Genomic DNA, 18,424 nt, shown 5'->3' with positions numbered 1-18,424 from the left:
CAAACCAAACCCAAAGCTAGCAGAAGAAAAGAAATAACAAAGATCAGAGCAGAACTAAATCAAGTTGAAACAAAAAAATTATAAAAGATCAATGAAACAACAAGGAGGTTATTTGAAGAGACAAACAAAATTGATAGACCACTAGCTAGATTAACCAAGAAAAGAAGAAAGAAGATTCAGATAAGTTCAATTGGAAATGAAAATTGAGACATCACAACTGACACCACAGAAATGCAAAAGGATCATTTGAGACTACTATGAACACCACTATGTACACAAACTAGAAAATCTATAGGAAATGAATAAGTTCCTGGAAACATACAACCCCGTAGCTTAAATCAGGAAGACATAGAAATCCTGAAGAGACTAATAACAAGCAGTGAGATTGAATCAGCAATTAAAAAATAAATGCCAACAAAACAAAGCCCAGGGCCAGTTGGATTCACAGCCAAATTCTACCAGACATTCGAAAAAGAATTGGTATCAATCCTACTGAAATTATTCCAAAAGATTGAGGAGGGAATCCTGCCTAACTTATTCTACAAAGCCATTATCATCCTGATACCAAAGCCAGGAAAGGATATAACAAAATAAGAAAACTACAGACCAATATTCCTGATGAATATAGACGCAAAAATTCTCAACACAATACTAGCAAACCAAATCCAATAGCAAATCTAATCCAATAGCCCATTAAAAAAATAATTCACCGTAATAAATGAGTTTCATTCTAGGGATGCAGGGATGGTTCCACATATGCAAGTCAAGAAATGTGATTCATCACATAGACATAATTAAAAACCAAAACCATATGATCATCTCAATAGAGGCAGAAAAAACATTTGCTAAAATCTAATATCCCTTTATGATAAAAACTCTCAACAAATTAGGCATAGAAGGAACATACCTCAAAATAAGAAAAGCCATGTGTAACAAACCCAGAGCCCACCTCATACTGAATTGAATGGGGGAAGAGTTGAAAGCATTCAACTGAAGCAAGACAACGATGCCCACTTTCACCACTTCTATTCATCATAATACTGGAAGTCCTAGCCAGAGAAATCAGGGAAGAGAAAGAAATCAAGGGCATCCAAATAGGAAAAGAGGAAGTAAAACTACCTCTGTTAGAAAACCCTAAAGACTCCTCCAAAAGACTCATACATCTGATAAATGAATTCAGTAAAGTCCTACGGTACAACATCAATGTACACAAATCAGAAGCACTGCTATATACCAACAATGACCAAGCTGAGAATCAAATACAGAACACAATCTCAGGTCGGGTGTGGTGGGTCATGCCTGTAATTCCAGCACTTTGGGAGGCCAAGGCAGGCAGATCAACTGAGGTCAGGAGTTTGAGACGAGCTTGGCCAACATGGTGAACCCCCTCTCTACTGAAAAAATATAAAAATTAGCCAGGTGTAGTGATGGGCATCTATAATCCCAGCTACTCGGGAAGCTGAGGCAGGAGAACCGCCTGAACCAGGAGGCAGAGGTTGCAGGGAGCTGAAATCATGCCACTTCATTCACTCCAGCATGGGTGACAGAGTAAAACTCCATCTCAAAGAAAAAAAAAAAAAAAAGAACTCAACCCCTTTAATAATAGCTACAAAGAAAATAAAACACTTTATTTTTAAAACACTTGGTAAATATACTTTACCAAGGAGGTGAAAGATCTCGACAAGAACTACAAAACACTGCTGAAAGTAATTGTAGATGACACAAACAAATGGAAATACATCCCATGTTCATAGATTGAAAGAATCAGTATTGTGGAAGTGACCATACTGCTCAGCAATCTGCAGATTCAATGCAATTCCTATCAAAATACTAACATCATTTTTCACAAAATTAAAAAAAAATCATAAAATTCATAGGGAACCAAAAAAGAGCTAGAATAGCCAAAGAAATTCTAATCAAAAAGATTTACTCTTAGAATCACATTACCCAACTTCAAATGATACTACAAGGCTATAGTAATTAAAAAAAAAACCACCATTGTAATGATATAAAAGTAGATGCATAGACAAACGGAACAGGATAGAGAACCCAAAAATAAAGCCAAATACTTACAACTGACTGATCTTTGACAACGCATATAAAAACATAACAGATTAGACATATAATATAAGGAAAGTATAACTTACTCAATAAATGGTGCTGGGAAAATCGAATAGCCAGATATAGAAGAATGAAACCGGATTCCTATCTCTCACCAGATACAAAAATTAACTCAAGGTGGATTAAAGACTTAAATCTAAAACCTGAAACTATAAAAATTCTAGAAGAATACCTAGGAAAAACTCTTTTGGACATTGGCCTGGGCAAAGAATTATGTCTAGGACCCCAAAAGCAAATACAACAAAAACAAAAGTAAATACATGGGACCTAATTTAAAAGCTTCTGCACAGCAAAATAAATAATCGTCAAAGTAAACAGACAACCTACAGAATGGAAGTAAATATTTGAAAATTACGCATCTGACAAAGTACTAATACCTGCAATCTACAAACTCAAATCAGCAAGAAAAATAAATAATCCCATTAAAAAGTGGGCAAAGGACCTGAATGGATATTTCTCAAAAGAAGATATACAAATGGCCAAAACCATGTGAAAACCTGCTTAACATCACCAATCATTAGGGAAATGCCAATTAAAACCACAATGAGATACGACCTTACCCTAGCCAGAATAGCCATTACTAAAAAGTTAACAAACAATAGATGTTGGCATGGATGTATTGCAAAAGGAACACTTACACACTGCTGGTGGGAAAGTAAATTAGCACAATCTCTACAGAAAACAGTATGGAGGTTTCTCAAATAACTAAAAGTAGATCTACCATTTAATCCAGCAATCCCACTACTGGGTATCCATCCAAAGGAAAAGAAGTCACTATATCAAAAAGACACCTGCATGTCTATGTTTATCACAGCACAATTCACAATTGCAAAGATATGGAATCAACCTAAGTGTCCATTAACTGAGGAATGGATGAAGATTATATATATATTCTTGAAATTTTATATATAAATATGTTATATATATCTTGTATATATATGTTACATATATGTCATCTTGAAATTTTCACACACACACATATATATACACACACATCATGAAGTACTACTGAACCATAAAAATAATGAAATAATGTCTTGTGCAGCAACTTAGATGGAACTAGAGGCCATTATTCTAAGTGAAGCAATTCAGGAATTGAAAAATCAAATAATTTACGTTCTCATTTATAAGTAGGAGCTAAGCTTTGGGCACACAAAGGCATACAGAGTGCTATAATGGACTCAGGAGACTTAGAAGTGGGGAGGGTGGGAGGGAGGTGAGGGATAGAAAACGATATATTGAGTACAATGTACACTACTCAGATGATGGGTGCATTAAAATCCTAGACTTTACCACTAAACAATTCATCTATGTCACCAAAGCCACTTGTACCCCTAAAGCTACTAAAACAGAAAAAATTTAAAAACAAAGAAAAAACAAGTAACAGTTAAGGGGAAAGGTTATAGGTGGAGGGAAAGGCAGATCTTTCCGTATCATAACCTTAACATATTATGAAGATACAATTTATTTAAATCACATGATGCTGGTGTGGACATTAAAGAAAAATAAATGCAAATGTATACCTGAGCATTTGGGATGTGAGCATGAAAGCTTCCACTAATTAAGAGCTTATATTTTTTCTTTGGCAAGGCACTCTGCTGTCAAAATATCTTATTTAATCCTCATAACTCCATTTTGCAGTTGAGGAACATGAAGCTTGGAAAGGTTCAAAAACTTCGCCCAAGTTTACATAACTAAGAGGCAGTGGAACTGGGATTTGAAAGCAGATTATCTGACTTCAAAGTTCAAACTGTTAACAACAGTTACACAACCCCATTAGAAGTTGCTAAACATTCTGGAATTATTTTTTGTAATAGTTTTATCTAAGTATAACTCACATAGCATAAAATTTGTGTTCGTATGCTTACTACAGCTCAGTGGTTTTTAGTATATTCACAGAGTTGTACAACTATTACCAATGTCTAACTCCAGAACATTTTGATCACCCCAAATGGAACCTTATACTCATTGGCAATGACTACCATTGCCCTTCCTCCCAGTCCCCGGCAAACACTAATCTACTTTCTGCCTCTGTGAATATTCCTATTTGAGGCATTTCATATAAATTGAATTAAATAATACATGGTCATTTGTGCCTAGCTTTTTTCACTTAGCAGAATGTTTTCAAGGTTCATCTGTGTTGTAGCATGTATCTCTACCGCATTCATTTGTATGACTGAATAATATTCCATTATAGGACATACCACATTCTGTTATCCATTCACTAGTTGATGGGCATTTGGGTCATTTCCACTTTTTAGCAATTACAAATAATGTACCTATAAACATTCATATACCTGTTTCGTGTGGACAAATTTATCTTAGGTATATACCTAAGAGTAGAATTCATGGGTCATAAGACAACTCTATGTTTTTAGACTTTTTGAGAAATGGTCAAATTGCTGCTCAAGTGGCTGCCCCATTTTCTATTCCCATCTGCCATGTATGAGTGTCCCAATGTCTCCACAATCTCTTCAATAATGGCTATGTTTTTAAAAATATTTTAGCCATCCTAGTGAGTGTGAAGTGATATCTCATTGTGGTTTTGATTAGTAGTTTCCTCATCACTAATGATGTGGTGCATCTTTGACCGTTGGGATATCTTCTTCAGATAAATGTCCTTCCAAATCCTTTGTCCATTTTTTAAACTGGGTTGTTTTTCCATTGTTGGGTTGTAAGAGTTCTGGATATAATTTCCCTATCAGATATGTGATTTACAAATATTTTCTCCCATTCTCCAGATTGCCCTTTCATTTTACTGATGCATAGAATGCTTTAATATTTACAGAGTCCAAATCATGTAGTTTCCCTTTTGTTGCATATGCCTTTGGTGTGATAGCTAGGAAACCATTGCCTACCTCACAGACACAAAGATTTACTCCAGTATTTTCTTCTAAAGGTTCTATAGTTTTAGCTCAAATTCAGGCATACAATTTGTTTTTGATTAATTTTTGTAAGTGGTGTGAGGAGGGACCCAACTTCATTCCCTTGTTCCAGAAAATTTATATTTCTACATTTACTCATTTAAGCCTTGTAACAGTACTCTGAGGTAATCTGAGAATTAAATATCAAAGGCACAGAGAGATTAAGTAACTTGCCCATGGTACATAGCTACTATTTAGCAGAACTAACCAAGTTTTACTTGACTGCCCATTTTCTAAAATATCTTATCCTAAAACAAAACTGCCCTTTCAAAATATAAGGACTGGATGGGCTGTTCAACAAATTATGTTAGAACAATTAACTAACCATTTAAAGATATTAGCTCCTGCTCATAATTTGGAAAAGATATTAGTTCCTACTCATAATTTCCATCACAATAAATTCCTTAAGCATAGAGAGTTAAATGACAAATATAGAATATTCATACTCTTGGGAGAGATAATTATTTTGTAAGCATGCTATAAGAAAAACCTGTTACATTTATCTACCTAAGAAATTTTAACCTGTAGATCAAACTGTAAAGTAGAATTAAATGTTTCATCCTTGTTGTAATGGCAAAGAGTCAGGATAGACTAACCTTTCCACATACAGTTATGCCTTAACGACAGGAATGTGTACTAAGAAATATGTCCGTTAGGCAATTTCGTCCTTGTGTGAACAACATAAGAGTGCACTTACACAAACATGGGATAGCTTGCTACACACCTAGGCTATATGGTACAGCCTATTGTTCCTAGACTACAAGCCTGTACAGCATGCTACCATACCAAATAGTGCAGGCAACTGTAATACGAGGGTGAGCATTTGTATATTTAAACATATCTAAGCATAGAAAAGGTACAGTAACAACATGGTATAAAAGATAAAAATGGTACACGTGTGTAGGGCACTTACTACGAATGGAGCTTGCAGAACGGGAGGTTTCTCTAAGTGAGTTAGGGAGTAAGTGGTGAGTGAATGGGAAGGTCTAGGAAATTACTACCCATTACTGCACACTTTATAAACACTGGACACTTCAGCTACCCTACATTTATAGAACACTGTCTTTATTCAATATTAAACTTAGCTTACTGCAACATTTTACCTTATAAGCTTTTAAATTGTTTTAATGTTTGACTGTTTTGTAACAACATGTAGCTTAAAACACAAACACCTTGTACAGCTGCACGACAATATTTATTTTCTTTCTTTAAATTCTTTTTCTATAAGGTTTTTTTTTGTATTAAAAATGATTTTTTTTTTAGCTTTTTCGTTAGAAACTAAGACAGATGCACACATTAGGTTGAGCCTACACAGGTTCAGGGTCATCAGTATTACTGTCTTCCACCTCCATGCTGGCTGTCTTCAGGGCAGTATCACACATGGAGCTGTCATCTCCTATGATAACAATGCCTTCTCTGAACACCTCCTGAAGGACCTGCCTGAGCTGTTTTACAGTTAACTTTTTTTTTTATAAGTAGAAGGAGTAGACTAAAATAATTATAAACAAATAGTAAATACATAAACCACAAATAGTCATTTATTATTATCATCAAGTATTTTATAGTGTATATAATGTGTGCTCTGCTTTTGTACACTGGCAGGGCAGTAGGTTTGTTATGTAAGCATCACCACAAACAAGAGAGTCATGCATTAAGTAAGAATGTTAGGATGTTGTCCATTATAACATACATTAGATGGATGTTGTCCATTATAGCTCCATTATAATCTTAAGGGCCCTGTCATAGATGTGGTCCATCATTGACCAAAATATTGTTATGCAAAACATAACTATATAACATAAAATCTGGATTGTGGGCCAGGCATGGTGGGTTATTCCTGTAATCCCAACACTTTGGGAGGCTGAGGCAGGCAGATCATTGAGGTCAGGAGTTTGAGACCAGCCTGGCCAACATGGTGAAACCACATCTCTACTAAAATACAAAAATTAGACGGGCATGGTGGTAGGTGCCTGAAGCCCAGCTACTTGGGAGGCTGAGGCAGGAAAATCACTTGAACCCAGGAGGTGGAGGTTACAGTGAGCTGAGATGGCACCGTTGCACTCCAGCCTGGGCAACAAGAGAGAAACTCCATCTCAAAAAAAAAAAAAAAAAAAATCTGGATTGTGTGGGTCTATGTATACCGTATGTGTGCACACACAAACATATGCATGTGTACATACACACATATGTACAAATACACACATACATACATTCCAAGCAAACAGGGTCCTTGCCACTCCACAGACATAACCAACTTCTCCCTTCAGCCTTTGCCCTTGCTATTTCATTTGCCTGGAATGCTTTCTCCAAGACGTATGCACACCTTGGTTTCTTTTATCACTCTACCCCTGCCAGGCATTCTGTTATGTACCCGTCTGCATGTCTTTCTCCTCAAGGGAGTATGTGCTCCATAACAGTGAACTAATACTTGGTCTTGTTCAGAGTGCACAGGATGTAGACCAATTCTTGACACTAGGGAGCGCTCAATGAACCCTGCTGATGGGCAAATGGGCGGATCTGGCCAGGGGCAGCCAGAAGACAGGAGGAGATGTGAAGGGAGCTAAGCAGGGACCCCACAGCCAAGGACCAAGTGGTGGTGCAGATGTCTCAGCAGATGCCAGTGTGGAAGGTCACGGCTGATTGAGGGCTCAGAACATTGTGGCCACAGGGGAAGGCCATGGAACAGAAGGACCTTAAATCAACTAAAAAACATTGAAATAGCCACAATTACCCCAAAGTTTAAAAATATATATAACATTTCAGTTGCCTGGTAGAGGAGAGCCTCAGAACAGAAGAATGAAGAGGAGGAGCGGCAAGAGGAGGAGGAGGAGGAGGACGGGAACAGTAAAAGGGAAAAATAAGATTTTTACTGGCCCCAGTAATTTTTTTAAAAGGCTGTTTATCCTTCTCCCTCACCAGGTACTGACCTCCCTGCTGTGAGCCAGCAGATGTGCCCAGGTCCAAGAGCTGCCATCCACCTTCAACTGTCCTCCCACGGAGTTGTTCTTCCCCAGCCCAAAGCATGCACTGCAAATCCCTATAGCTTCTCAACCCAGATCAAACTCCTTATTCCCCCAGAGCCATTTATTTCAGCACGATTACTGAGGGGAGCACTGTGGCTGAACTGCACTCCATGAATTGGTGATGCAGCTGTCTCCTTACCTAATTAGTTTGGATGCCTCCAGGTGCAAAGGCAAAAACCCTGACCCACGCTGGCCTACACAGCAAAGGCAATAAAGTCCCAGGTGATCTCATGTACTGCCAGACATCATGGGGTCAAGAATTAAATGAGATAAACCTCTCTTGCAGAGTCCCATATTAAGAATATGGAAACCTTCTCCAGAAACTCCTCAGAAGAATTGTTGTTACATTTCATTATTCAAATCCTGGTTATCTGACCATCCTGAACTCAAAGGGAGCTGCTGCCTTTGAGGAGTCCTGGCCAGGGCTCACACCCAGTGGCTTTGATGGATTCAGACTCTCCTGCTTAGGCAGGCGATGTGGCTTGCATTGGGCTTCTCTCCAACACAAGACTGCAAAAGAGTTCTGTTGTCACTGAGTGTACAGTGTCCGGGGCTGCTGGAACAAAGTTACTGCACAAACTGGGGGGCTTAAACAACAGCAATCTATTCTCACACCTTTCTGGGGGCTAAGTCCAAAATGACAGTTCCGGCAGGGCTGGAGTCCCTCTGAAGCTTCTACAGGAGACCCTTTCGTTGCCTGGCCCAGTGTCTCGTGGCCTGTGGCAGCATAACTCCAATCTCTGTCTTTGCCCAGCTATGTTTTCCATTTGTGTCTGCATCCACATTGTCCCCTTTTTATAAGGACACCGGTCACATGGGATTAGGGATCCAGCCTACTTCAGTAGAACCTCATCTTCACTAATTACATCTGCTAGGTGCAAGGACACTATTTCCAAATGTGGTCACATAAGGTACTGGAGGTTAGGAATTCAACATATAAATCTAGTGGGTGGACGGGAAATAATTCAACTTTCAGCACAGAGAAAGGAGGGAAATTGAAATCGGAGCAGGGAACAAACTGCATCTGCTATAGGAACCCTCCTGTTTTACAAATTCCTTTTTCACTCCAGGCAATCTTTAGCCAGTGCAATTTCAGGCAGACTTGGGAAGTGAAATGCTTCTGTTTGGGTGGAGCTCAGGAGGCCCTACCAAGGGCGTGGCAGCTGCTGAGGGATTTCCTTCACTAAGCGATGTCCCCTCCACCACACTTACTTTCCCTGGATTTCTCCCATTCTCTGCTTCCGCCTCCAGAAATTTATTCTCAAACAGTTCTGGGGGCCAGAAGTGCAAAATCAAAGTGCTGGCACAGCTGCAGTCCCTCTGAAGCTTCTGCGGGAGACCCTTCCTTGGAAAAATTCCCAGCAAAGTTGCAGATGTATCTGGCAACTGGAATTGAGAGGGAAGCAGGAGGGATTGAGTGTTGCATATGCACAGGATAAATTGTTGGGGGGCTCCTGGAGGGGCTGGTGACTGTGAATTTAGGAAAATGCATAAGCTGGGTGTTCGTAAATCTGGGACGCCTCATATTCTATTTCAGGCACTAATTTGTCGTGTTTGGGAAGGACTTAAACTATAATTCAGAAATGATGATTGATACGGTTTGGACCTGTGTTCCTACCCAAATCTCCTGTTCAATTGTAATTCCAGTGTTGGAGGAGGGGTCTGCTGGGAGGTGGTTGGCTCAGCAGCCTGAGTGATGATAAGGAGCCTGGGAAACATGTAGGGTTGATTCAAGGTGGCCGAAGCTTCACCATGGGGTGCAGCTTGGGGCTGGGTTGCTTCCTCCTCCAGAGCAATGCTACAGGGACTGGAGATTTCCATTTAGCTAACTAGGGGTTAGGGTAAAGATCTGTGCATACTGGTGGCAGCAGGTGAGAGCAGAAAGCAAAAGACGTTGACTGGATTATCCAGGCCTAGATACGGATTCTTTTGACAGGAAAGGAGATGGGTTATTATATGTCAGGCTCCATATATCTGCCCTGGCAATGGCAGGGCTTGAGAGTGGCCTGAGGTCAAATCAGAACATGGAGATCTGTCCAGAAATAGCAGAAATAGCCAAGACCCTGTGGACGGTCAGGTCAGAGCTGAGTGAGTTGGTGCTTGCACATGTATGTGTACACACACATGCACTTGCATTCTGACAGTACAGAAATCTGATGGGCATAGCGACCCACAGACCTTCCCGGATTCAGCATGGAGGAGGAAGACCACATTACCTAGGCTGGACTGGAGCCCACGGGCTAACTGTGGGAGCTTGGGGGTTCATTAGATTCCAAGAGTAACTGACTCTCCAGGGAAGCGCCTGCTCCTGTTTGATAAGCGGTGCTCTTTTGTCCTGCATGCGGGGATCAGAAAGGACCGATGCAGAGCAGCCCACAAAAGCAGAGCTGCTTGTTCACTGTGGGCCACAGGTTCATGCTGAAATCAGTGTTCCTGGAAACACGAGGCTTCAGATCGGCCAGTGGCAGAAAGTTGGGAGCAGGGAGGATGTAATTTGGGCATCTGAGACAAACCTTAGTGATGGCTATCAATTTAAGAGATTCAGTGGTTTTCAGAGCTGTGAAAGGAAATTAAATTTTGGGACCCTAAACTCAATTTAGCTGAAGAGAAAAGCCAAGCTGGGAATTGGGTCACAGAAACCTGCCTCCACCTTTTAGTTCCTAAACAAGATGGCTACAAGATGAAAAGCTACACGCTTCCCTCATATTTTGCCCACAAGGAAATTCCTGGTGAGCTGTTAAAACTTCACCATGGCAATGCAACTTGATAGTTTATCTTTACAGATGCAGTAGCCCCGCCCACCAGACACAAACGCGTAACTGAATGTTCCCCTCCCCGTTTTGTCTGTGTCATGTAAAATGCACATTCCCCAGTTTTCCTCTGCCCCTTTTGTTTATGTGAAAACTGTGTGCTTCTCAATAGCTCGTCCTTTCCCCTTTAAATTTGGAGCCCTCAAAATCACCTTTGGAGAAAGGAATAGACCTGTCTCCCGGGCACATCCTTAACTTTGGCAAATAAATATCCTAAAATGATTAAGACTTGTCTCGTTATTTTCCTCGATTGGCAGAGCTATTTTTTTCTTTTTTCTTTTTTTTTTTTTTAACATAAAGGCATTCCCTGGGCCTCAAACAGTTCCTGGTTGGGGGAAGGAGCACATATGTGGTATAGTTTCTGCAGCCCCTGACTGGCCTGGAGCATAGGGCAGGATGTCATCACCAGAGGCCAAATTTGATTGCAAGCAGGGCCTACTCCCTCTGCCTTTTCTGCCAAGGCTCCTAATCGTTATCTCACATGATAATTATTTTGGGTAAAACATAAACCAGCATTGTGATGACAGTGTAGACTCACAGGCAGGAACCCCGACAGAGCTGGACAGATTTGCATGCAGTAACCTTCCATCCCACTGATTGCTTTCCATGACAATTCCATACACCCTTGCCGGCTTTCTTCTTTGCCTGTGGCTTCCTTATGCTTGATTCAATAACAACAACAAAAAGATGTGTGTGTGTGTGTGTGTGTGTGTGGTGGGTGTTTATTGTTAAAATGCTTTATTTTTGGAGTGCTGTTTCTTGAAAGCAGTAAGAAAATTTCCCATACAGAAGACTCATCCGTGCTGGGTTCGCAGGATCCCACAGTATGAGTCCCCAGAAGCAGGTCCCATCAGGAGAGTCTGGGTCTTTAAATTATGTTTACAGCCAGCACCAGGCCATCCTGGGAGTCCAGACTTCCTGCAGGAGCAGCTGTCTTAATTTCCTGACGTCATCCAATTAGACAGCAAGGTCTTCCCTATTGAATTTAGAAATATTTGCAGCTCATTTTTAAAAATGACTTATAGAAAGGGGAAAGTACTTAATGTGTTTATTTAGACCAGTAAACTCTCCTTTATATCTAATTTTTTTTTTTTTTTCAGTTTGAGATCCTCAAACACTTTACTGATTGTTATTAAACAACCAGGGTTAGGAAAAAGACATTGGCCATTAGAGTTTCTAAAGACACCACTCCAGGGCTGAGCTTTGGCTGACTATTACACAAGGATGAAAATACCTCCCCATGGGCCATGGAGGTCCTCTTTCTTTTTCCCCTTTCCTAGCCTGTGGCCTTTTAAACTTTTTTCAGAACAACTTTCTGGAAATGCTCCTATGCATGGCACCATCAATATATTTTCTCTTTCTTTCCAACCAAAGAATCACTTACTCTAGGTATGTATTGGAATACTTATTTAGAACATCTTATATCATACAATGTGTTTTCACATGTGTTACTCTGTTTAATTTTCATCACTCTATGAAGATGGCATAGTTCTTCCTATTTACTAGGCCCAGAGAGGTAAACTAAAACAAACAGCCACGGAGAGGTGCATTTAACTTATTTAAATCCACCTCTCCGTGATTAGCTCGTATTAGGTTAAGAATCTAAAATGTGGCCAACTCCATCATCTCTCTTTGAACTGTGTTCACTTTGAACGTTCTCCTCTCCCATCTCCTCCATGTACCGCAGAACATTCGAACAGAGAGTTACTCTTGCCTGGCATCTTTCAGTTTCTCGTACCTGCTTTCTCTGCCTCCTCTCCCCGGAACACCCTCTCTAGCCTCAACAGTCCTGCCTTTTGAAGCCCCTTGTGTCTTTAAGACTGAATTCAGATGCTGCAGCTTTTCATTCCATAGTTTCTTAGTCAACTGAGGCTGCTGTAACAAAGCGCCACACGTTGGTGGCTTCCCAACAATGGAAATGTATTCCTCACAGTTCTAAGGCCGGAAGTCTGAGATGGGGCTACCAGCAGGGGCAGGTTCTAGCATCCTCCTCTAGGTCGCCACCTTCCTGTGTATCCTTGCATGGTAGAAACAGAGAACAGGAGGGCTCTCTGGGGTCCCTTCGATAAGGACACTAATTCCATCCCTGAGGGCTCCCCCTTTGTGACCCAATCACTTCTCAAAGGCCTCAGCTTCTAATATCATCACATTGGGGGTAAGATTTCAACATACGGACATTGAAGGGTCACAGACATTCAGTTCATTGCACATGGTCACTGATTCTACAAACAGAAGCAAATCACACCCTCTTCCGTGCACGCTGGTGTTCTGGGCTCTGTTCTACCAATTGTGTATTCTGCCAGACAGGAACTGGACATATACCCACCCAATTATCCCCAGAGAGCAAAAGCTCCCAGAGGGCAGGGGCCAGCTCATCTCCTTAGTCCTCCCTGATGCTGTACAACTACCACTGAGTACAGAGATCTGGAGAGAGGACATGTGGGGGCATCTTCTATTCTTGAAGCCTATTTTCCATGAAGCTTTCTTTAATTCCCCCAAGCTGACATTTCCTTAATTCCCCCATCCTCCTCTGAATGTCACAGACATGATCCATGTGACTCTTCACCCTGCATTATAATCAGTGGCTTCTACCTTCTTCCTGGTTATCTCCCCTTCCAAAACACAAGGCCTGTCACTCATGAGGGTAAGGTCCATGGTTGATTGTACTTGTATCCTTCATAGGGTTTTATATATATTAGGTCCTAGATATGTGTTTATGGATTAGAAAATTATCTTATACATTTAAAATCTATTAAAATAACTGCAAAATACACCCCTTTCATTGGGGAAAGATGGACCAACTCTGGTCAACACTGCTCCTCCAATTTTAGGTTTCCATATTATTTCATCAATTTATAACTTTTAAAAATTACCATTTCAGCTCTGGATTTAAATGATATCACAATTTGCTATCAAATTCTTGCACATCATTTCCTCCAGAGCATATGATTTAAAAGTCAAAAACTAGGTATTGAGTATGTGCAAAATATATTCCAAAACAACCCCATTTCATAATTATAATCTATTTCACAATATAAAAGTTTAATAAATAAACACTTGGATGTTTTTATTGTTCTGTCAGAAATAGTGGACTAACTAAAATAAATTCAGTGAGTGAGGATGGATACTTGTCTGTCTAGCTAGCCTTTCACTATCATACACACACAAATACACACACCTCTGAATGTCACTTTTAAATCCCATCCTTCTAATAAATCATATGGTAGAGACTTTTCCAAACTATTCATAGCAGAATTAAAGTTAAAAAAAAGAGGAAATCCGAGGGCCAGGCATGGTGGCTCATGCCTGTAATCCCAGTGCTCTGGGAGGCCAAGAGGGGAGGATCACTTGAGGCAAGGAGTTTGAGACCAGCCTGGGCAACAAAGTGAGACCCTCATCTTTACAAAACATGTAAAAAAAAAAACAAAAACAGTTGGACTCAGTGGCATACACCAGTAGTCTTAGCTACTAAGAAATCTGAGGTAGGAGAATCCCTTGAGTTTAGGAGTTCAAGGCTGCAGTGAGCTTTGATGGCGCCACTGCACTCCAGCCTGGGCAACAGAGTGAACCTCTGCCTCAGAAAAAAAAAAAAAATGAGAGGGGAGTCTGAATAAAGCCTTGTAATCAAGAAGAAATCACAGTTCATTCAATGGAAAATTACACAAATGGGCATAAGCCATTCACTGTAAACTAAGATGCACCATCTTAATAAGCATGAATCAGTAAAACTGGTTCACTTTATATCCTTTCCTTGGTTGCCAGTGACCAATGTATGAAAATAATTTCATTATAAAGCACCTTTTTGTATATATTGGGCCAGCAGCGCCAGCATTAAGCCTAGTCCTAGACATTTCTGTTGTGTAGTTGTTTACTAGTCACTTGATTTTAAAATGGTCCTTAAAAGGAAATCCATGGACAACCCAGCTTGCAAATAACAAAAAGCATGACAAAAGGCTTTGTAAAGAGCACATCTGAGACCACGTATTAGGTTTTTCCACAGGAAAATCAACAGGGTAGCAATGTGGGTGTTAAAGGCAAAGACCTACTCATCTGCTAGGTTGCCCAGAGCCCATACCAATGGCTGTGAGAACCAAAGAGAGAGAAGAATGTGGCTCATGCTCCACACACAAGGGGCCCTGGGCATGCTGTCAACAATTGGCTGGATGTTTACCATCTTCTTCAATCATGTTTCCAGAACAACAAAACTTTAAACCCAGATATATCACACCAATGGGTCTCCTTTTGTGTTGATTTTAAACAGGTATGCATGGAGACAATTGAAAATGGCAGCCCCCAAAGACCTATGCATTTAAACTAGATAAAACGAAGCATTTCTTCTCTCTTACTTTTAACCGTGAGGTACATGGACTTGCTGACGTCTGCGCCCACATCGTTGCTGACCTTGCAGAGGTAGTAGCCACTGTCTTCCTCCACGACATGCTTGATCAGCAACGACCCATTGCTGAGAACTTGGATTCGGCCATTTAGGGCAATTGGCTGGAACTGGGGAACCCCAGCACCTGAGACAGAAAAAGAAAGAGGAGCAATGATGCAAACGTGAGTACGTATGGGAAGACAATGAGTTCAAGTACACCCAGACTCATAAAGAGAAGCACCAGACACTTCACACAGATCCCATAAGGCAGTCACGGGATACACCAGGTTTTTCTTTCTTTCCTCCAATATTAAAATTCTTGTTTAGAGAGAAAAGCATTTATTTGGAATGACAGTATTTCAGACTCTGAGATAAAAAACTAACAGAACTTACAGATAGTTTCTACATAAAAAGCCAAATTTGATGAGTGTTAAGTAGCTGATAAATTATTCAAAGAAATCACAGTAGAACAACCACAGAAGCAGACAACTCTCACGGTGCTAAATAAATTCCTTGTGTTCCCAGGGACTTAATATGAATGTAAACAAGGAGTGCTCCAGGGACATGGCATTTGAAGTCTTTGCTCACTGCACATGTCTGAGGCTACAAAGAGAATAGGAATACTGCAGGTTTTTCTTTAAGGGTGGTTATATTCTGGTCCAGAAACACAACACACTGTTAATATCATTTAATGTTATTTAAATAAATACATCAGGTTAGTGCAGTAAGACAGCACAGAATTAAAATGCCACTCTCCTCAGAGGGTTTCCATGCAAGGAGGAAATGGCACAGATATGATATGCTGTTATAATGACTGTGATACAATTCATATGAAGGATTTATACACAACTATGTAAAAAAAAGGATTTTAGCAATAATGAAACAGACTACGAAGGTCCTAGAAGAGTTCTGGGAAGATGGTGATTTGGATGAACCTGCCATGCTGCCTGCTTCTGGCCTGGAGGAGTTGGGTGGGATGGAAGAATGGGATTCAGGCCCTGAAAGATTCTCCCAGGGCATTTTTCTTCTCTGGCCTGAGTGTCTGGGGACTTGAGGGGAAAGCTCTGGGGTGAGCATCTTCCTGGAGGAAGCTCAACATTTGGGCCAAGGATGTGTTCTAGAGAGAAGCTGCTAACTCCCTGACCCAAGAACCTACATGGGAGCTGAACAGGTCAGCCATCTCCGCAGGCCTTAAGCAGGAAACTTCAGAATTTGCATCTGAGGACAGGAGAAGGGAAGATACTTTCTCCTGCTGTCTCCACACCCTAATGACAGCTTGTATATTGGTCTCACTTGAGCTCACAATGGCAGAGACTGTGGCTGTGCCTTCCTTTCCCATGTTTCTGGTTTAGATTTCTCAGCAACTGGTCTCTAGCCCCACTGAAGAAACGAGAGAAACTGATAATGTTCCTAAGGGGACCTTTCACACTGAATAAGGAGATCAAGTAGAATCCCTGCAACAGGTGGTTCCCATCAAAATGGAACTGCTAGAAGGGACATATGATAACCTGAAATTTTTTTTTTTTTTTTTTGAGATGGAGTCTCGCTCTCTCACCCAGGCTGGAGTGCAGTGGCACAATCTTAGCTCACTGCAACCTCCACCTCCTGGGTTCAAGGGACTCTCCTGCTAATCCCAGCTACTTGAGAGGCTGAGGCAGAGAACTGCTTGAGCTTGAACCTGGGAGGCAGAGGATGCAGTGAGCCGAGATCGTGCCACTGCACTCCAGCCTAGGCAATAGAGCGAGACTCCGTCTCAAAAAAAAAAAAAAAAAAAAAAAGAAAAATGAAATTACATGAATGTAGACTGATAAGAATATCAATTTTACTGACAGATAACATTATTTTCTACATAATCAAAAAGTGTAAACAAAAAAGTTGCTATAACTATGAGTTTAGCAAAGTCATGGGACACAACGTCGATATACAAAAATTAATGTCAATTTCATTTACATATAATAGTAACAACCAATTGGGAATAAAAATTAAAAAGAAAATATATTGGCAAAAAACATGAAATATTTAGAATAAATTTAACAAAATATGTACAAGACCAACCCACTGAAAATTGTAAAAGTCGATATACAAAAATTAATGTCAATTTCATTTACATATAATAGTAACAACCAATTGGGAATAAAAATTAAAAAGAAAATACATTGGCAAAAAACATGAAATATTTAGAATAAATTTAACAAAATATGTGCAAGACCAACCCACTGAAAATTGTAAAAGTCATTGAGAACCAAATAAGACCTAAATAATTAGAGAGTTATACCATGTTCATGAATAAAAATGCTTAACATTTTCAGAAAGAGGTTGGTAATCTTTTTCTGTGAAGGCCAGAGAGTAAATATTTTAAACTCAGCAGGTCATACAGTCTCTATCGCAAGTACTCATCTCTGCCACTGAATCATGAAAGTAGCCATAGAAAATACAGAAACGAAATAGCATGATTGTGCTTCATAACAACTTATTGGCAGGCCATGATAGCTCACACCTGTAATCCCAGCACTCTGGGAGACCAGAGTGGGGGCATGGCTTGAGACTAGGAGTTTGAGACCAGCCAGAGTCATGGGGTGAGACCCCATTTCTATAAAAAATTTTAAAAATTAGCTGGACATGTTAGGTCATGCCTGTAGTCTCAGCTACTCCCAATGCACTGGGAGGCTGAGGTGGGTTTGAGGTTACAGTGAGCTCCACTGTACTCTATCTAGCCTGGGTGACAGTGAGACTTTGTCTCTAAAACAAGTGGAAGAGGAAGAGGAAAGGGAGGAGAAGGAGGAAGGGAAGGAGGAAGAGATGAAGGAGTCTTCAAAAATACTGAATCTGAGAAGAATTGATCTTTGTCCTAGCATATAGTGATAAATGTTGGTGATCATTATGAGGAAATAAGATAGCCTAAAATACTTACTTACAAAAGCAAAAACAGGTTGTGGGCCGAATTTGAATTGTGGCCCACAGTTTTCTGATATCTGATTTAAAGGTAATTGAGAGAAATGTAAATATAGGATAATTGTACATTTAGAAGGTGGAGCATCTACTAACAAAACTCACATGTTTGCATTAGTTCTTTATTACATACATAAAATATGAATTTTCATAAAATGGTTATAAGTAGAAAATGTTCTTAAAATTCTTCTTTTCATAAGGAATTCAAAGTCAGGGACAAAA

General features: G+C 40.1%; 1 protein-coding gene across 2 annotated transcripts in view; it reads right to left on the bottom strand.

Moving 5' to 3' along the window:
- Positions 1-18,424, bottom strand: part of DSCAM (DS cell adhesion molecule) — an 861,731-nt gene that overhangs the window by 233,233 nt on the left and 610,074 nt on the right. For both annotated transcript variants that reach the window (XM_050784546.1, XM_050784547.1), the window contains one exon: positions 15,225-15,398. In XM_050784546.1, coding sequence (XP_050640503.1) covers positions 15,225-15,398 — 174 coding nt within the window. The remainder of the gene's footprint in view (positions 1-15,224; positions 15,399-18,424) is intronic.

The sequence above is a fragment of the Macaca thibetana genome, chromosome 3 (genome assembly GCF_024542745.1).
Source record: "Macaca thibetana thibetana isolate TM-01 chromosome 3, ASM2454274v1, whole genome shotgun sequence".
NCBI lineage: Eukaryota > Metazoa > Chordata > Mammalia > Primates > Cercopithecidae > Macaca > Macaca thibetana.
Note: the sequence above shows the minus strand (reverse complement) of the source record. Positions and strands in the feature narration are given on the sequence as shown.